This window comes from Etheostoma cragini, chromosome 9 (assembly GCF_013103735.1).
Source record: "Etheostoma cragini isolate CJK2018 chromosome 9, CSU_Ecrag_1.0, whole genome shotgun sequence".
Classification (NCBI taxonomy): Eukaryota; Metazoa; Chordata; class Actinopteri; order Perciformes; family Percidae; genus Etheostoma; species Etheostoma cragini.
In genome coordinates this window covers 23,459,349-23,478,374 of record NC_048415.1, presented here as the reverse complement: position 1 = coordinate 23,478,374, position 19,026 = coordinate 23,459,349, and the positions used below count along the sequence as shown (strand labels likewise).

At 42.1% G+C, this 19,026-nt stretch overlaps 2 protein-coding genes across 4 annotated transcripts in view; one reads left to right on the top strand and one right to left on the bottom strand.

Annotated features, from left to right (window-relative positions):
- Nucleotides 1–19,026, top strand: part of cyfip1 (cytoplasmic FMR1 interacting protein 1) — a 32,760-nt gene that overhangs the window by 6,467 nt on the left and 7,267 nt on the right. For 2 of the 3 annotated variants that reach the window (XM_034880770.1, XM_034880769.1), the window contains exons 3-23: nt 717–806; nt 1,351–1,428; nt 1,681–1,782; nt 1,877–2,058; nt 3,216–3,312; nt 4,118–4,246; nt 4,695–4,799; nt 4,930–5,021; nt 5,343–5,460; nt 6,051–6,173; nt 7,098–7,223; nt 7,307–7,473; nt 8,623–8,770; nt 9,693–9,846; nt 9,963–10,119; nt 11,612–11,708; nt 12,247–12,323; nt 12,868–12,976; nt 13,068–13,187; nt 13,292–13,491; nt 14,239–14,326. In XM_034880770.1, coding sequence (XP_034736661.1) covers nt 717–806; nt 1,351–1,428; nt 1,681–1,782; nt 1,877–2,058; nt 3,216–3,312; nt 4,118–4,246; nt 4,695–4,799; nt 4,930–5,021; nt 5,343–5,460; nt 6,051–6,173; nt 7,098–7,223; nt 7,307–7,473; nt 8,623–8,770; nt 9,693–9,846; nt 9,963–10,119; nt 11,612–11,708; nt 12,247–12,323; nt 12,868–12,976; nt 13,068–13,187; nt 13,292–13,491; nt 14,239–14,326 — 2,559 coding nt within the window. Of the gene's footprint in view, nt 1–241; nt 286–716; nt 807–1,350; nt 1,429–1,680; nt 1,783–1,876; nt 2,059–3,215; nt 3,313–4,117; nt 4,247–4,694; nt 4,800–4,929; nt 5,022–5,342; nt 5,461–6,050; nt 6,174–7,097; nt 7,224–7,306; nt 7,474–8,622; nt 8,771–9,692; nt 9,847–9,962; nt 10,120–11,611; nt 11,709–12,246; nt 12,324–12,867; nt 12,977–13,067; nt 13,188–13,291; nt 13,492–14,238; nt 14,327–19,026 lie in introns of those variants that run through there. The other variant, XM_034880771.1, reaches the window with a different exon arrangement.
- Nucleotides 14,609–18,893, bottom strand: LOC117950114 (fibronectin type III domain-containing protein 9). The gene is made up of 2 exons (XM_034880850.1): nt 18,521–18,893; nt 14,609–16,587 (listed from the first exon to the last, which is right to left on the bottom strand). The coding sequence occupies exon 2, from the start codon at nt 16,459–16,461 to the stop codon at nt 15,826–15,828; it is 636 nt and encodes a 211-aa protein (XP_034736741.1). The 5' UTR covers nt 16,462–16,587; nt 18,521–18,893; the 3' UTR covers nt 14,609–15,825.

Sequence of the window (19,026 nt, the reverse complement as noted above, 5' to 3'; positions counted from 1 at the left end):
GATTGGCTGCTTAGAAATTAAGTGTTAACGAGCAGTTGGACAGGTGTACCTAATAAAGTGGCCGGTGAGTGTATTTCATTAACAGAAATAAACTGCTATGAGAACAGACACATAAAGCCATAAACAAAAAATGTAAATTGCAAACAATTAAGTAACAATATCTACATATGTATATTCCCCAAATGGTTTAACTGATCAAAATATAATGTAGCATTATCAATATTTTTTTAAAGAGTGCTAATTGTTGCTTCTCTTGTGCCACCTGCGCTGTTGGGCCGTTGTACATTAAGGGAACAGGATTGAGAAACAATCTAGTTGTCTGTGTTTTACCAAAACATTACAAAAGATGATAGAAACCAGTGTTTCTAACAGGATTAGATTTATTAGTGGCAGGCTGCAAAAGAAAAAGATTACATGCACAAGTCCACTAACGATGGCACATGAATGCACCATTCTGGCTAACTGTTTGATTAGTAAACACTGGAATACATTTCCATGCAAAATGTAGTAACGATTAAAGCAGAAATATGAATTTATTTGGGTAAAAGACAAGGTGTATGACCTGCAACAGAGGTCCCGAGGCTGGAATTGAACCTGGTATTCGGTTGCATGTGCTGTCACCCCTCCTCTACCAAGGTGCTCCCTAACATGTTTTATATTATGTTCCATACCTTTGTGTCATTGATTTGTAAACCTCATTTCCCATCTTCCCACAGCCCAACTTCAACACCAACTTTGAGGACCGAAATGCGTTTGTCACCGGCATCGCCAGATACATTGAGCAGGCCACGGTCCACTCCAGCATGGTACAGTAGGAGGGTCCCACCTCTGGGAAATCCCTTTTTAGCTATTCATTTTTCACTGTCAGTTCTCTTTAACCTGAGTAATGGCTTGGTGGGAAACATGAATCCACCAGAATGAGGTCAAGGGCTTGTTGTGAAGAGGATCTGCCTTTCCAACCAGAGCATTTGGTATTGTCTAGCAGGCAGCCTCTAGGATCCAGGCCCAGAAGCAAATGGCCCAGGGACAAACGGATGCTTTGGACCTCCTCTTAACAGGAATAGTAGGGCTTTGTGCCTAATTAGTGAGGGATACTTGCTCGGGGTCTGAATCAAACAGCACTTTGTATGAAGGCACGGCTGGCTTGAAAGCACTAATGCACTTCCCTGCCAACCACTGGGATTAAATGACACAGAAGAGAAGCAATGGTGCATGCATTTTGAAGTCCTTATGTGTCTTGTTTTGTGTCTGGATTTAGTTTAGAAAATGTGAGTTTGATTGTTTGTTGTTTCGATGATCAGTTGATCTTCAGTTTTCGATGAGACTGACTGGTTTTGTTTGTTGGATTAGAATGTGATGTTGGAGGAGGGGCAGGAGTACGCCATCATGCTGTACACCTGGAGGAGCTGCTCGCGTGCGATACCACAGGTGATCACTGTGTGTCTGGTAACATTGTGTGCTCTCATGAGACAGTTAGTCAAACTATGGGTTTGGGCCTGTTGGTGGGACAAAATGTGCAATTTAAATGTGTCACTCTGAAAAATTGATTTGTTTTTTAACACTTTTCTGACATGTTGTTGACAGAACAGTTAATCCAGAAAGTTTCTCCACATTATACTGTAACCTTGCTTTTCCCATAACAATACTTCCTGTTTTACCGTTTGTCTGTTTCTCTCTTAGGTGAAATGCAACGAACAGCCCAACAGAGTGGAGATCTACGAGAAGACCGTGGAGGTCCTAGAGCCGGAAGTCACCAAGCTGATGAATTTCATGTACTTCCAGGTGAATTACATTCTACATTCAGCGGGGACTCTCCTTGGCGGCCTTCTGGCAATGCTGTAAAAAACCCAATCATTTCTGTCTTTTTCTCCTTAAGCGCACAGCAATCGACCGCTTCTGCGGAGAAGTGCGTCGTCTCTGTCACATCGAGCGCAGAAAAGACTTTGTCTCGGAGGCATACCTGCTAACCCTCGGAAAGTTCATCAACATGTTCGCTGTGCTGGATGAGCTGAAGAACATGAAATGCAGCGTGAAGAACGACCACTCCGCCTACAAACGGTATTCAGGAACATTGAAAGTGACAAAGTGCATACATTCACACACTTGATAACCTCGGACACTAGATGGCAGCATCACTCAGCGCCCATTAAGACCATTCTCTGTCCTTCCAATACTTCACTGCTTAAACGCATTTGTGTCAACCAGGTGTCTCGGTTTTCAACCCAGGGGAGATAGTAACTAGCTGTATATGTATGGATAGGTTAGAAGAGCATGTCAGTGTTTCAGAAATATAATGAGCTATGTTTTCAAACTACAGTTCCCATTGTTTTAGGGATAAACAGGAAGTATAATGCCATGGATTCAGTGATTTAGCTTGGAAATTTGTTTTTCTAAGCCTTTACTTACGCTGGCTGATTGGCACCATTAAGAGCATGCCCAATCAGCTGTTAACAATTCCTGTTTGCAATGTTCCCGTTATTCTACAACTACCACTGGATTACTTTGGAATTACTGGAAAACCTAACAACTAGGAGTGACGAGACACTGACACAGTCATAGCCAGACTCCATGCTCGCTGCTGGTCTGCACTTGTGTACTGATATCACGAGACTACTTTTCATGTTGACAACAAATATTGTCACATTTTGATATCATACCCCTATTAAAAAAAACACAGTAATTCATAAAGCTGCAGTTAGAGGAAAGCAAAAGGAAAACGCCTGCTAGAACTTGAAGTTGAGTGAGTCCTCATCCTGCACCTCCCCCTTTTCCCCTTTTTGTAGCAAAGGCAATGAGTGGACAGAACAGCCAATAGGAATGCTTTCTCTCTCTGCAATCATTTGTAATTGGCCAAAGTCTCCTGTTACAGGAAGATTTTCTAAAGCCTGAAAATAGAGCAGTGCAGAAGTCTAGTTTTCTCTCAGACCCCTTGAATTACAAGATGTTGAAAGATTGTTTTGGATTTTTTTGCCTAACAACGCAAAAATTAAATTGCCTACCACAGCTTTAAGGAAGGCATGGAGAATCATCTGTTTGAATTCGAAGACTGCATTATATAATTTTCTTAATATTTGATAGAGCAGCTGGACAATGATGTGGGCCCTGGGGAGGTGGCTTTATAAACTGATAGAAGGAAGATGTTTAATTTTCGCTTGGTGTGAATTGTTATTTTTCTTCTTTTAATCCAACAAAATCTGTCTCTTACCTTTGCCCAGCGCCGCCCAGTTCCTCAGAAAAATGTCTGAGCCTTCATCGATCCAGGAGTCTCAGAACCTGTCCATGTTCCTGGCAAACCACAACAAAATTACCCAGGTTGGTCAGATGTGCATCATACTGTTCATTCAACATTATTACGATTAGATCATGTTCACCTTAAAATGACAAGTTCTTAACTGCTGGGTGGTGTTGTTGCTCTTTTCTTAAACCCGTTTCAGTGTTCCCAGACCGGTCTGGAGCATCTGCAGAAATACATAGCATTTAATAGACCCGCCGACTTTTGTCAATAAAAAGGCCAAAGCCACAGAGTGATATGCACCAGTTTTCTGGCCTTGCTATCATCACAATGTACAGTACATCCTGTTAGAGCAGGGGTGTTAAACATACGGCCCATGGGCCAGAACCGCCCAGCATAATTGTTTTCCTTACAATGGCCTTCGAACGCTGTCGTAGCTGAAGCAACTTGTGTTTGCCAACATCAAGCTGACAAGAAAACAGTTTTTGATCTTCCAGAGTGGTTTACATGTCTGGTCCACTTGAGATCAAATTAGGGATATGTGGCCCATGTACTAAAATGAGTTTGGTACGTGTGTGTGTGTGTGTGTGTGTGTGTGTGTGTGTGTGTGTGTGTGTGTGTGTGTGTGTGTGTGTGTGTGTGTGTGTGTGTGTGTGTGTGTGTGTGTGTGTGTGTGTGTGTGTGTGTGTGTGTGTGTGTGTGTGTGTGTGTGTGTGTGTGTGTGTGTGTGTGTGTGTGTGTGTGTGTGTGTGTGTGTGTGTGTGTGTGTGTGTGTGTGTGTGTCTGTGTCTGTGTCTGTGTCTGTGTCTGTGTGTGAGAGCATGCAATGAGGAAAAGTTGAATTAGTGAATTCCAATATTCAATCTATTGTGTACTGTCTGCCAGTCTCTGCAGCAGCAGCTGGAGGTGATTAATGGATATGAGGAGCTGCTGGCAGATATTGTTAACCTGTGTGTCGACTACTACGAGGACAAGATGTACCTCACTCCCAATGAGAAACACATGCTGCTCAAAGTGAGTAAGGCCCTGCATCTGCAAGATGGGATTGGTTAATGACTGCTTCTCTGGTCTCATACATTCTTCTTTCTTTGTTGTTTTTGCACATAATTATACGGAATTATAGTAACAAAATGACAGGGGCAGTAAAGTAACGTGAAAAGGACCGGTGATGATGTACCAGTTCCACCCATCTTATTTTCCCACTAAATCCACATTCACACCCTTACATAGCTTAGGAAAGAATGACTAACATGTGTACCCAAGCACTTAAGACAGCATCATATACCGTAAATGTAGATTGAGAGGTTTGTGGTGTACTATATTGATTTTATCCCTCTAGATCTTTGAAAAGAAAGTAAAAAGTGTAGACAAATACACATATGTGATCTCACTATACTAAACTACTCATTCAATTGTTCTGGAGCGTTGTTGACAGTAATGGAACCACTGTTCCTCTTCCTAGGTGATGGGATTCGGCTTGTACCTCATGGATGGAAACAGCAGCAACATCTACAAGCTAGATGCCAAGAAGAGAATAAACCTGACCAAGATTGACAAGTTTTTCAAGGTATGGAAGTGTACACACACATGGGGATGGTTGCTAATATTGTTCAGTATTTTTATTTATTCAGTAATTATTTGTACCTTTGTTTAATATTGTATAAATATGCACATCTGTTTGTTGTTGGTGTTCACAGCAACTGCAGGTGGTCCCTCTGTTTGGCGACATGCAGATTGAGTTGTCCCGGTACATCAAGACCAGTGCTCACTTTGAGGAGAACAAATCTAGGTCAGAGGAATTCACCTTTTTATGAACAGGGGGTGTCTATGAGCTGGGACTGTCAAATAAGTAAAAGAGTGAAAGTAAAATGTCTGTTGGTTTCTTTTGTTAAACTACTTCACATTCCAAAACGTTAAGCGAGTGTTTTATTGTTGTTGGTTTGGATTAAAACACACATTTCCTGGGTGAAAATATTAAAATTATATTATTATGTTAGATTTTGACTTCCTGTGCATCACTGTGTCCCTTCTGGCTACATGTATGGTACCATCTTCTTCTCCGGTAATCCCTGTGTGTTTTTTCTTGCATTCACTCTGTATTACCCCCTAGGTGGACTTGCACGTCTATATCCAGCAGCCCCCAGTACAACATCTGCGAGCAGATGATTCAGATCCGCGAGGATCACATGCGCTTCATCTCGGAGCTGGCTCGCTATAGCAACAGCGAGGTTAGTATGAATAGCGAATTATTCGTGGTTGAAGTGAGACACCCAGGTTCTCTGATCGTTGTCAAGGTGTTAGATTGTCTTTCGAGCGAGTATATGCTGATACTGCTGAAGGGTGGATCACTACATTGCTATTGTTTACCTTTTACTCAGGTATAAGCCCCGTGAAAAAGGTAAAGTACATCCACCACCTGGCTGTTTTGACAGACAAGCTTCTGTAAAAGTAGGCTTCAAAAGCTTTTTCTGTTGTGAGAATTTAAATTACCATCAGTCATTTAACAAGCTTTTCAGCAGATTTGTTGCCCCAGAGGATTTCCAGGAGTCACAATTCAGTGTTATTCAGATGGAAATGTAACTGACTGATCCATAGATCAGAGTTGCTGACACACTGAGGACAGAAACTGTACAAGATGAGAAAGTCATTGTATTGGTCACACCCTGATTGGTGCAACTTTCTCCCGTTTCTTTTTGCTCTCACTCAGTACGTTTCATTAGGTCTGGCCACTTCTTCTTCCTTCAGGTCCCGATTTCATGGTGTGGGCAGGCAGCTTTGGGTTCAGCATGGTAAAGTGTGTTAATCTGTGTCCGTGTAGGTGGTGACTGGATCAGGGCGTCAGGAAGCCCAAAAGACTGATGTTGAGTACAGGAAGCTGTTTGACTTGGCCCTGCAGGGCATCCAGCTGCTCTCCCAGTGGAGCGCTCACGTCATGGAAGTGGTGAGGAAGCACATGTGCAAAGAAAGAAAAGAATCTGATTTCTAATCAGTTTTCTTGAGCTATAATGGAGACCTCATTGATTACTTTTTATTCATTGTGTAAATTCTTAGACACGGCAAAGACTTGAAAAGGGTCTTCAAGTATAATAACGGTAATGGTCCAAAAATAAGTAAATTATACATAATAAATAAATACAGTAATTTTTTTCCCTGGAAATACGTCTGATAAGTGCTCACCTGGCAGCAGGGATGACGAGCGGTAGATCCTGAGCATGGGATTGATTAGTGACAGTGAGCTCCGGCTCGGGCCACCTACAGTGTTTCTGTCTGAACTAAACAGTAGTAACCGAGCCTGACCAGAATACTACAAGCAGTCTGTTTTTTATATCCCAACCCGACCCGAGCGGTAATGTAAATTGAAGCACTCGGTTTTTTGTTGCGCTGTGGAGAGGAATCGACACTAACTCTATTTTCACTCAAATTAACTTCAACAAGCTAATTGTTATTAGAAACAGGCCCACCAATAGACTACCGTTTACTTTGATTTGTATGGTATTTGAGTTAAATACCATAAGTTGTTTATTTACAAATGTGATTATGTTTTATTTTGTTTAAATGTGAAAACTTTATTTAAAAGACATTAAAAAAAAAAGATTGTATTTGAAAAATGTTAAAAGCCACAGCCTCCCTTAGTGTATTCAATGTGTTTTTAATATCAATAATTTCAAATAAAGTAATTTTATTTTAAAAACAAGATTTGGACTTCAAAAAGTCTTTTTCCAAAAGTGAGTCTTGAAAAAGAGGGGATCGTTATAATCAGGGTCGTCTTATATTTGGGTCAATACGGTATGGCTACAACGGTTTATGGTTGTTGTGGGATTTCTTTAGACAACATCTCTTAAAAACCTTTGAACTTCCCCCACAGTACTCCTGGAAACTAGTTCATCCAACCGACAAGTACTCCAACAAAGAGTGCCCTGACAACGCTGAGGAGTACGAGAGAGCCACCAGATACAACTACACATGCGAGGAGAAGTTTGCTCTGGTGGAGGTCAGTTCCGACTTCATCGCACACATAGATGTTTTTGAACTGCTGGTGGTCTCGTCGGTGATTAAATGTTGTGCTTTTGGCAGGTGATGGCAATGATAAAGGGACTGCAGGTGTTGATGGGACGCATGGAGAGTGTGTTCAATCACGCCATCCGCCACACCATCTACTCGGCTCTGCAGGACTTTGCTCAGGTCACTTTGCGCGAACCACTGCGACAAGCCATCAAGAAGAAGAAGAATGTCATCCAGAGGTTTGGACCACTGTTATGTTTCTTCACACAGTCACAGCTGCAACCCCCCCTCAAGTGTATCTTATCTTACTCTGGAACACTCCTGTGTCTGGCTTGCCTCGCCTCAAAGCTGTTTTCCCTGTCTAAAGGTTTCACATATTCACATGACAGCTATTTCCCAGTATAACTTTTTACTGTTCCCACAACTGCACCACAGTCAAAATTACTCAAGTAATCACATTCACATCTCAGCTGCAGATTGTCACACAGCACCCATACATACATTATTGTGTTCAACACCCAAAGGCATGGCTGCGTAAATTATTCAATCCCTGTTCCTGAGAATGCAGAAAACGTTGCCCTTGTACTCCCAGACTGAGCTGAGGCCGAGTGGCAGTTCTGGCCAAAGAACCAACTAGAGCCAGACTTGAGAGGATTTTGAGAGGTGGCAATAGTTATTAAAAACATGAATTTCAAAGTGGATACTTAGATTATGCTACACAAGTAGTTTAAGAGTTTTTTTGGATCAAAAAGTGGCTAACAATTTTGAAAGCTCCCTCGTCAGTGAAGAATATGAGTATAAGTATATGAGTACATTCATTGCTGTGGTTGGCCTTTTATTTTTGGCCTTTCAACATATTATAATACAAGTGGTCTGAGAGAAATATAGACATGTGCATCTCCTGTGGGCTCTGGTTCCAGGTTTGGGATAATCTAACTGTGATGGGAGACTTTGGTCACTGGTCATGGTGGTCTGGTGGAGAGTAAAACCCAGCTAAATGGAGAGTGAAGATTTGACTTGCATTCATCAAGTGGACAGAAACAAATTTTTAAAATCTTAACTTTAAATATTACTCTTTTCATAACCATACATTACTATATTACTTTTTGAGTATTGCAATATTGGAGGTGATGGTGAATCTGTTTTCCTGCAGATTGCACAGACACGCGCCAGTGAACTTGTGTGCAGCTGCTCCTTTTAGAAATCTCGGTTGTGGTAAAAAAAAACACCCTACCGAGTCGCTTAGGCCCTCCAGCTAATTTGTCGCTAGCAACAACATTTTCCGCGCAATTTATCACATTCATAATTCACAAAGGAAGTTGTGTGCAGCAATTCCAACGGTTGAGGAGAAAACTCATTGCAGTTTTTGAAATGTCCTCTCATTGCAGCGTCCTCCAGGCCATCCGGAAGACAGTGTGCGACTGGGAGACGGGCCGGGAGCCACCCAACGACCCTGCCCTCCGGGGAGAAAAAGATCCCAAGGGGGGTTTTGATATCAAGGTTCCTCGCCGAGCAGTGGGGCCCTCCAGTACACAGGTCTCACCTCTGCGCCTTTGCCTATAAAACACTCCTCGTATCAACATTTTACTATCGATATCCTTTCCCACCACCTTACCTTGGACTGTGACCCAGCACAGTAATCACGCTTATAAAGCTCACAGCGCCCGTTGGCTTCTCAGAGATGTCAGAGTTGAATCATTCCATGTTAAGAGAGATAATATATAAGCCAAGAAAATCTCAGGCAGGGCTCCGCCTCATGAACCAGCCTGCTCGGTATTTTGGATTGTTCTCTTTCCAGGTCTTTCTGGAAGACTTTAATACGTCATTATTCTTTCTTTAAATCCACCCAACACAGTGCTGACTATTAATCATCTGTGCTAATTTGCTTTTTGTGTATATATATTATATCTCTGACACAAATTGGCAGCATCCCTTATGTTGCGTAAACCAAACTGATCAGCTTAAGGCTCAGTTCCAAGAACTAATCTGGATTCCAGGTGGAGGACTACAAAGCCCAGCTAAACAGCTACTCTCTGTCACCCAGTTAGGTGATCTCAGCGCACTTCAGCCTCCCCGCTGATGCATGTATGTTATGGTTTAAAAATTCTTAGTAAATGTTGCTTTTAATTAGATAATATTCTGTGACTTGTAGGAGGCAACACAGAGAGAAGAGCTTTTACACATGCTCTGTACATAATTTGAGGTGGGACTCATCTCGGAGGGAGGGTTCATCTGCCTCCCGAGGCGAGGTCCAGTGTGATGTTCCAACAACAACCTGACACTAAATAAAAACAAGAACAAATTAAAAAACCTTATCCTAGACTTGAGAAAGTACAGAGATGGACCCCCCTGCGAGGGGCATTCCTTGTAATAAATTGGTAACAAATGCTTCTTATCTTAGGTTGGAATGAGATAAGAATACCAGTATTTCAAGGATGTTTCTTTTCTTTCTACCCAGCTTTACATGGTGAGGACTATGCTGGAGTCTCTCATTGCTGACAAAAGTGGCTCTAAGAAGACTCTGCGCAGCAGTCTGGATGGCCCCACCATCCTGGACATGGAGAAGTTCCACCGCGAGTCCTTCTTTTACACGCATCTGCTGAACTTCAGTGGTAAGAAAAAGGGACCGCTTGACCCCGTAGCTCTTTGACAGCCCTTTGCTTGCTATGGAACTGCTCTATGATGCAGAGTTTCTCGTAAAAGCTGTCCTCTTCCTCTTCCAATACAGAGACCTTGCAGCAGTGTTGTGACCTTTCCCAGCTCTGGTTCAGGGAGTTCTTCCTGGAGCTCACAATGGGCCGCAGGATCCAGTTCCCCATCGAGATGTCCATGCCCTGGATCCTCACTGACCACATCCTGGAGACCAAGGAAGCTTCCATGATGGAGTAAGCAGATTATACAGTATATTCTGTGTACTGTGATAAAGGATTCCACTTTCCACTTCAGTTTCACACTCATAACGTTTGTTGTTGTTGTTTGTCTCATGCACGCTAACACAACGTTTCACTTTTGCTACTCATTTGTGTAAAAACGCCCCCAAAGCATATTATTGGGACTTAAGCTTTATTTCTTCCAGTTTTCCAACCTAACTGTAGTGATTAAAAGCTGGGTTCTGAGTGCCTCCAAAACACGGTTGACCCACACTCTAAACTGTGCCTGAACGCATCCTTTTTAGACGCCGACAGAACAGTGAAGCTGCTGGTGCTCTGCTAACGTGCTGCTTCTGCTTTCTGGGCTGTAGACATGCTTTCTTCTCTCATTCCTACTAAATGTCCTGCTATCATTCTTTAGGCATCCTGACGTCTTCCTCTGAGCTTTTCTCTAGCTTGTATTAGCTTTATCACAATAGTTGAAATCAGCATGTGGTTCATCCATCAAGCAGTTGGACAATAGACCAACCAAGGCTCTGTCTTTTAAAGTTCAGAGGTCTAGAGAAACTGTTGTGTAGCACTCTGGGGTAATTACACTTTTTTTGGGATATTGAGAAGCAACAATTATAGGTTTAAAAATGCCAACGTGTGCCATGTGTATGAAGGCTCCGTTCTTAACGCAGCAGGTTTGGTTCATTCATGTAACAGACGTGTTCTCCACAGAGTAATTTGAAGGGTGGAAGTACTAAAATGCCACACTGTATATTTGCCTTCTTCTAACCACATTTTGGACTTCAATGTTTGTGTGGGATTGTTAGTTGTGTGACTGGCCAGATGCATTCAGACTCTTCAGTGGTTGTTAGTTCTTGTCTTGTCGATCTTATGTTTTCAAGAAGGACCCTGGGTAAAAGCCTCGGTTGGGATTAAGCAGAAATGTTGTCTTTGCTGTAGGATTATGTTGATACTAGGCAGGTTTTTACATAAGCCATTAAGCACATCAACTGGCATAAATCATAAATGCTCTAATTCTTTAACGGTTCTCCCAAAAATGCAAAAACAAATGTATACATTAATATTAACGGTATCATGTTATGCAACCCAAATAAATTGCTGTTCAATAATTTATGAAACTGAGTGTAAAGTATGTGGGAACAGTTCACATTGATAAACAGTGCAGTACACTCATTTATGTTAATTTAATATAATTAATCCCCAAAATTTAAATTTTACATTTCCGACTGAAAACGCTTGACAGGTTTTCCCAGACTGGGGTCTTCAGGATTGGATTAATCTGGTTTGACTAATATATTGGTTCTGCACCTTTTGTATCCCGCAACATTGTCAGCAGTCTCTAACCCCCCGGGGAGGCTCTTTCTGTCAGCTTCCCTTCGTTTGAACAAGTTGCCATATTCCAATCTCTGCCCGTATTCATACTGTTGGACACAGACTTAGTGCAATTCAAACGAAGGCTCTTTTAAATAAAGTTGTTTTCTTTAATCTCCTCCAGGTATGTGCTGTATCCCCTGGATTTGTACAATGACAGCGCAAACTACGCCCTGACCAAATTCAAGAAGCAGTTCCTCTATGACGAAATAGAGGCTGAGGTAATAAAATATTTGGTGTACGTACTGGATGATTTGAAATTAAGAAGCAACAACACAGAATGTGTAATTGTATAATGCAACTAATGTAGTAACAGTAGTAGTAGTTGTGTGCATGTACTACAGTACTTTGGAGTTGTTGGATATAAAAGAGAGTTGGCAACAGGAAAAAGGACTGCCTACGAATAAGCATTATCCATGTCAACAAATAGAATCAATATCAAATATTCAATAAAATAGAGTTGAAATTGTAAATAGAGGTTAGGGACACACTGTGGTTTGTCTATTTTTTGTCATGTGAAAAAAATAGTTATTTTTCTTACCAAGCCACCACTAAAACACCATGGTCAGTTCACTTCATTCCCTAGTAATAACCAAAACATTGTGTTAAATTAATACAAATAAAAAATGGCAACATCCCAAAATTGCAGACAGATAGTGGAAGAGTGATCGTGGTTTCTTCCCCACTAAGATGATCATCACATATTCAAAACGTGTTTTCACACACACATGCTAATTTGAACCTCTCTTGTTATTTCAGGTGAACTTGTGCTTTGATCAGTTTGTCTACAAGCTGGCTGATCAGATATTTGTCTACTACAAGATCCTAGCAGGAAGGTAGGTGAAATATCGTTGCGTTTCATATTGTTCCAGAAGTAAGGATGTGCTGGGTTTGCCTGTGTTGTCAGTGATTGAGTAAGGGATTCCAAGCAAGGGTACTTGTATCCCAAGGGGTACTTTCATTGGTTGATTTCTTTATTTGTGGTGCAAAGCTCAGAAAAATCTAGATTGTGTAAGATTTTCCGCTTAGTATTTAAAACAACCGTTCAAAAAAAAAATATTGTTGTGCTACCTAATAGCACACAAACGCCCCTGGTGTGTGAGGGTTTGTAGCCTTGTCAATTTAACTGTATAAAGAAAAGAACAATGAAACTCTAGTCCAAGTCCACTTTTGTAGTGTTGTTCAGCATTGACTTGTAATTAATTGAAGGGATTATTTGGAACAAGGCTGTTGATGTCAGTGTCTTTTGAGTTAATTTGGGAGGTTAATGTTGGGAAACACTGTTGTGACGCACTTTTTGTTTTGATTTTGAGTCACTCTTTGATGGAAACACCCCGTCCCAGTAACTTGACTCCTTCTGGGTTTATCTGAATCCCTCAGTCTTCTGCTTGACAAACGTTTGAGAGCCGACTGCAAGAACCAAGGGGCCAACATTCCCTGGCCGTCTTCCAACCGCTACGAAACACTGCTGAAGCAACGCCACGTCCAGGTACCAGTCATATGCACTGTGACCGCTCTGTACTTCCACCTTTGTTATTCCAGCGCCATGTTGCGTCTAACTAACTGGTTTTGTATCTCAGCTTCTAGGCCGCTCCATTGATCTTAACAGACTCATCACGCAGAGGATTTCAGCTGCCCTGTACAAGTCTCTGGATCTGGCCATCAATCGCTTTGAGAGTGAGGACCTCACCTCAATAATGGTATGTTCCTTTTTAAATCTTAAAAAGAAAAAATACATAACATCCTTGTGTGTTCTACTACTGTGTGTTGGTGTACACTTGTGGACTATTCTTTCTGTGTATAGGAACTGGAAGGTCTCCTGGACATCAACCGCATGACACACAAGCTCCTCAGTAAGTACCTGACCCTGGACAGCTTGGACGCCATGTTCCGCGAGGCCAACCACAACGTGTCGGCGCCCTATGGCCGGATAACGCTGCACGTCTTCTGGGAGCTCAATTATGACTTCCTGCCCAACTATTGCTACAACGGCTCCACCAACAGGTGCGTTAGCTTTAGTCACTGTCAGCTGTTTTTGTCAATATTCTGCCTGTTCTTTCTGCAGCTAAGGTGTCATGGTAGTGTGCTGGCATCATGGTAAATGGCCGTTTGGTAGTCACACAAATCATTTATTACATAATACAGGCAAACAGGGATCTCAGGTTGTAGACCTCCCGCTCAGGGTCAGACCAACTTTTAAAAAAGAAACACTGCTCGTTCTGAATTGAGATCCCGGATGCTTCACCATGTGCATTAAATACTAGGGCCGGGTACCAAATTCAACGCTTTTAAAACACCAACCTAATTGCTTTTAAAGTATTGAGTATTGAAAAATGCCTCGTCATTCAATATCCAATTCTAATATCTAAGGAGTAAATCTCATCAGCATCAGAGAGCCAATAGGCTTGCGGCATGCTTCTACCATGATCTGATAGTGTCTGTGATTGGCTGTCTAACGTTACATGTAGTAGAGACAGGCAGGAAAACCTCGACGTTACACAGAGAAGGGGCTCACGTAGTCTGAGCTGGAAAATAAACAAAAAGATTTGTGCCATAACGTGTGGTGTTGTCATTTCTTTTTGTGTCATGAAATTGGTATCAAAAGAAGTATTGTTTAGGAGCAGGTATAGAAGTCATGGTATTGGTATTGGTACCGATATTCAAATTTTTTTAACAATACCAAGTCCTATTACATACCCAGATGTTGGATACAGCGATACATGTTTGATGACTCTCTCTGTGTGTGTCCAGGTTTGTGCGCACTGTCCTGCCTTTCTCTCAGGAGTTCCAGAGGGACAAGCCACCCAACGCTCAGCCCCAGTACTTGTACGGGTCAAAGGTCAGTACTTTTTCATCACCCACATCACCACTTTATTTTCTTGGATTACATGCATGGAAAAAAAGAGCATATTTTTAATTTCTGGGTGTGTATAACCTCTTTGATGCTCACATGTTGAAGCCAAATATAATACAAATGGGAAAAAATCAATTTGGTAAATGATGTGTGAAATATATAAAAACATATGAGAGATAAAGTGAACACTGATCAAAAAGTTTTTTATGAGCTTCTTATTTACAAGAGCAAATTATATAGACAGGATGAGTCATTGTTTCAGTGTTACATTTGCAGAACATTTATCAATGAGAACTTTGGAGTGGCGCAGTAAGAGCCTGACGGGTGTCTCAGAGAAACGTTTGTGCTCTTGATTTAGTGCGTCATTCCTGCTAGGTCAGAGGATGCAGCGGGATGTGGATGAAATCAGACTGTCACCTGACTGTCCATCATCCATCAATCCCATGTTGACATTTCTCCCAGACAGCTGTTCTAAAAGGGCAGGCAATTAAATAACAAAACACGTACACATTGAAACTGTCGGTAAATTAAAGTTCAGGGCTCTCTGGCATGCAGAAGAAGAAGTCCCCCATCCCTGATCCAAAATAATAACAAATAACTTTGAATTAAATCATGTAGTAATGTAGCCTGATACAATAAGACGTACCACAAACCGGTTACGTGATGCCTGAATCGCCGTCGAAAGTCAGGCTTGTTGGAGACTTGAAGTTAAGTAGGGCATTTACTGAGTATATTAAGAGGTAATATTAATGCATTTTTCATAATGCTTCGTAAAGCATCATTTTTCATGATGCTTCGGCGTCGCTTTGTCCAGTTGACAATGCAATTGCATGACATATTTTTTTAATAAATCTGGTCAGCCTTGCCAGGCTCTCTTGTGCATTAATCTATGCCAGGGTTTTTAGTTTTTTTAATTCAAAGTGAGATTTGTTGTATTTTAGTAGAATACTGAAGGCCGTTCCAAATAGTCAAACTTAATAAGAATTCGATCTGACGGTGTTGGCCTGAGGTTAGTTGTCTGACTGCAACAGCCAAATGCTTTTTCTTTTGTACAAGATGCACAAAGTGATACATGTAAAGCTTGCAGTGTCATGGTTGCAGTATGGCAAGAAGAACAGATGATAAAGTGTGTGTGTGTGTGTGTGTGTGTTTAATATTAGTAATGTTTCAAGGGCAAGCACAAATTATTAAGAGAGCACAGAGTTTTAAGATGAGAGATAAGAACAGATAAACCTTTATTTTCATTGCACAAAGACCCATTTAATGAAATCTTGAGTGCAACAACTGCAGATGCATTAAAGATAATAAACAAGAGACAATAAATCGAGAGCACGGATTAGTAATTTATCATTCACAGATTAGTTTCTATTTTTTTTCTCCACCACACCTTCTGGGCTTCCGTAGAATTTAAACATTGGATGAAAAAACTCTGGGATAATTCAGTCTGGGCACAACAATGCTTTGATGACCTCAATCCAGTTGATTCATACTGGCTCGGTGCCAGACAGCTTAGCGAGTGTCCTCAGCTCGTGGTCCTGGGTAATTATGTTGCCAGTGGTCTGCGTGGACAGGGGGGGCTGCATGATGCTGGCATGTTTGGCGCTGTCCTCGCTGGTGCGTCTGGGAGCGTAGAGGCGTCCAGATCCAGACATGTCTTGGCGGTTTGAGTGGGTCACAACATGGCAGCCGTCTGCGTTCTGACTGGGGATGGAGCAGATGGAGTGGAGACACCCCCACAACAGTATGCCGGCGATGACCAGGAGCAAGATGCAGCAGGTCAGCCAGACGCCCATGGCGAGCTCCCACCCGGCCCGGTCGTGAGCTTTTCTGCCGTCCCTCAGAGTGCTGAACACCTGGCACTGGTCGCGAACCGGATTGGCTGCCTGACACGTCACGCACAAGAAGTAGGCAGTCTGGGGGAGGAGGTTGGCCAGGTGCGTGCTGGTGTGACTGACGGGGATGCGTTCCTCATGCATGAAACTCTTGCGCTTGTATCCCATGAGCAGGCTATTCCAGTTTGGGTCATACATGACGCTATAGAAGGTGTCCAGGCAGCCGGGGGACGACGGCCAGCTCACTCTGGCCGAGGTGGCCGAGATGTTGTACACCGCAATCCCCATGATGCAACAGTTGTTTCTGTAGTCTGTTGGTCGGTTGGTCTGTCCGTGTGCTTGTAGAGCCAAGTTGATGAGATATGAGTTTCCTCGGTTATGACGGTCTTTGTGTTCTCATGGTGTTAAGATGAACTGGAAAAGAGAGATAACATAAACTGAATAAAAGACTGACGGGATTAATTCATTTTTCGTTTAGTCCCAGAAATGTCTGATCTTTGTGCTTCTCAGCTAGGAACCTTTTTTTTTATTATTTTTGGGACATTCTAGCCCTTTATTTGCTAGGACAGCATAGACATGATAGGGGAGAAAAGAGGGAGAATGACGAGGATCAGAACCAAACCCGTGGCCGCTACAGCGAGGACTGGGCCTCTGTACATGGGGAGCACGCCCTACCAGGTGAACTACCCAGGCGCCCCAGCAAGGAACTCTATATTGAGCCTTCGTCACAAACAAGTAGTCGTTACATGAAAAGAGGTTTGTTGGTGATGTGTGGCATGTTTGGCGTGATTATGGTCCACCTATAGAGGAAAAACACTTTTTTAAATTACATGTACTTCCAGGTCACAGTGTATAGTGCTAAAGATAAATTTGTGTATAATGTCGTGGCCACCTACCCATCATACCAGACAACAAAAGTGAAAGAAAAGCATTGGAGGATAATAAGCATTCTATGAAGGATTATCTGGAATAAAGTGCGGTGGTGGGAGGGAGATGAGTGTGCCTTACGCACAGATGTTCAGCAAATGACATAATGCAGAATGATTTGTTGGCTCATCTGTGCTGTAAAGTCACCTGTTACAGGACAGGTGGCGTTCTCACAACCTAGAGTGGCTACAGTCTTTTTTTCAAACATCATTGAATGACTATTAAACTTCATCAAACTATATGACTATTTATATGAACATTAGGTCACCGTAGTCATTTATCACTGCTTTGGCCCAAAATGCACCAAGTAAGTCTTGTTATTGAATCATATTACTCTCAAATGCAATTATACAGATGTTAATTGTGTAACTCCCTATATGCAGAATAGATGGATAGATGTAGGATAGATGTGGAACAAAACAACTCCCTTACAATTTAGAGCAACCAAACAGGTGACAGGTGAATAAATCCCAGCAGATGTTCTGGGGGTGGGGGGGGGGGGGGGCTGGCTGCATCGTGCCAAAAGATCTTTCCCTCATTGCATTGAGAGGAGGGATATTAGGGGTGTGATGTTGATTAAATGTCATGACCAGACAAGAGATTGGATGACCCCTGAGGTTGACACTTTTGCAGCGTATTTTCTTTGTTCTTGCACATTTTGTCCAGTATTTCTTGATAACGTTGCTGTTGTATATCTTTTTTCTGTAAAAGCTTTCTTTATGTATTTGCGGTTGGCAGGTGTGTACACACAATGAGAAAGTCTAGCCTGTGCCATGGCTGACATCTATACTTTTCCGCTGCCTCCATACACAACGTTAGCAACTGGACAACATAGAATACACAACAGTGGGTAACCATCATACTGTCATTTGAGATTTAAGATTATGCATTTTGACTGTCTCGGTCTAATGATTAAGAAACCTTTTGTTTTGATGGCAATAAATTACTCGTTGATGGATTTCTTTATATTTTTACCATGAGCTGAGAAGTCACACAGAGTGATGTGCTGAATGTCACACGTGGTGTGAGGATTTCTTAGTTTTGCAAATTAAACATTTGTTACAGTAAATGTGCCAAAGCGATTGAGTAAAACTGTAAAATCCCCACTGATCATGTGTGAGTAGCATGACCTGGAGCTGGACATTAGAATACTTTAAAGTGTAAAATAGAAAAGTAGATTTGATCTTCCATGTTAAATATCTTTTTATTTACATGGAACCAAATAATTTCATGTGGAAATAAGGAACTGTGAACAAGTGTTCATTTAACAAGGCACATTCAAGGTATGGTTTTTTTTAAATAGGCTTTTCTTTTCCTTTTTTCCTGTTGCGCCAGCTGTAGCCCATAGCAACAAAACCTAGTTATCTATATGGTAATGAGCCATATTGAGAGAGTAATAAGTGGTCAAAGCATTGCTTACCAGAAAAACACTGCGAGCACGTGCTGAACATCCCAATCTGTCATGCCTGAGGTGTTGGTTCAGATCAAATATCCCGCCGTCCTGTCAGTCTTTCTAGAATCTATTCCCCTGTCGGGTAACGAGGAGCCCTGACGCCTGGTGCTCCGCGTTGGTTTGCACCCTCAGGAGTGGACCGGAGACTGGCATGTCCTTGTTCCTCTGCTGCCACACTAGTGGGAGTGCTGCTGGATTAGAGCAGCGGCAGCTCTGACTCTCTGCCGACAGGGGAGAGAGGGCGCTGAAGCCTCTTGCAGTGGATGAAAAGAAAAGAATGCGTTGTGTAGAAACAGTTCCACATCCAAGTGGTTCATTCTATTTCTTTTCAAATGGTTGGAATTGTGGCTTCTTTGATATTGTTTTCCTTCCCAATTTTGTCCTCCTAGTTCATCTGCAGACATCATGGTGATGTTGATCATTCATTTCCCCTTGAACAGCACTTTGGTCCGTATGGTATTTTTTAAAATCTA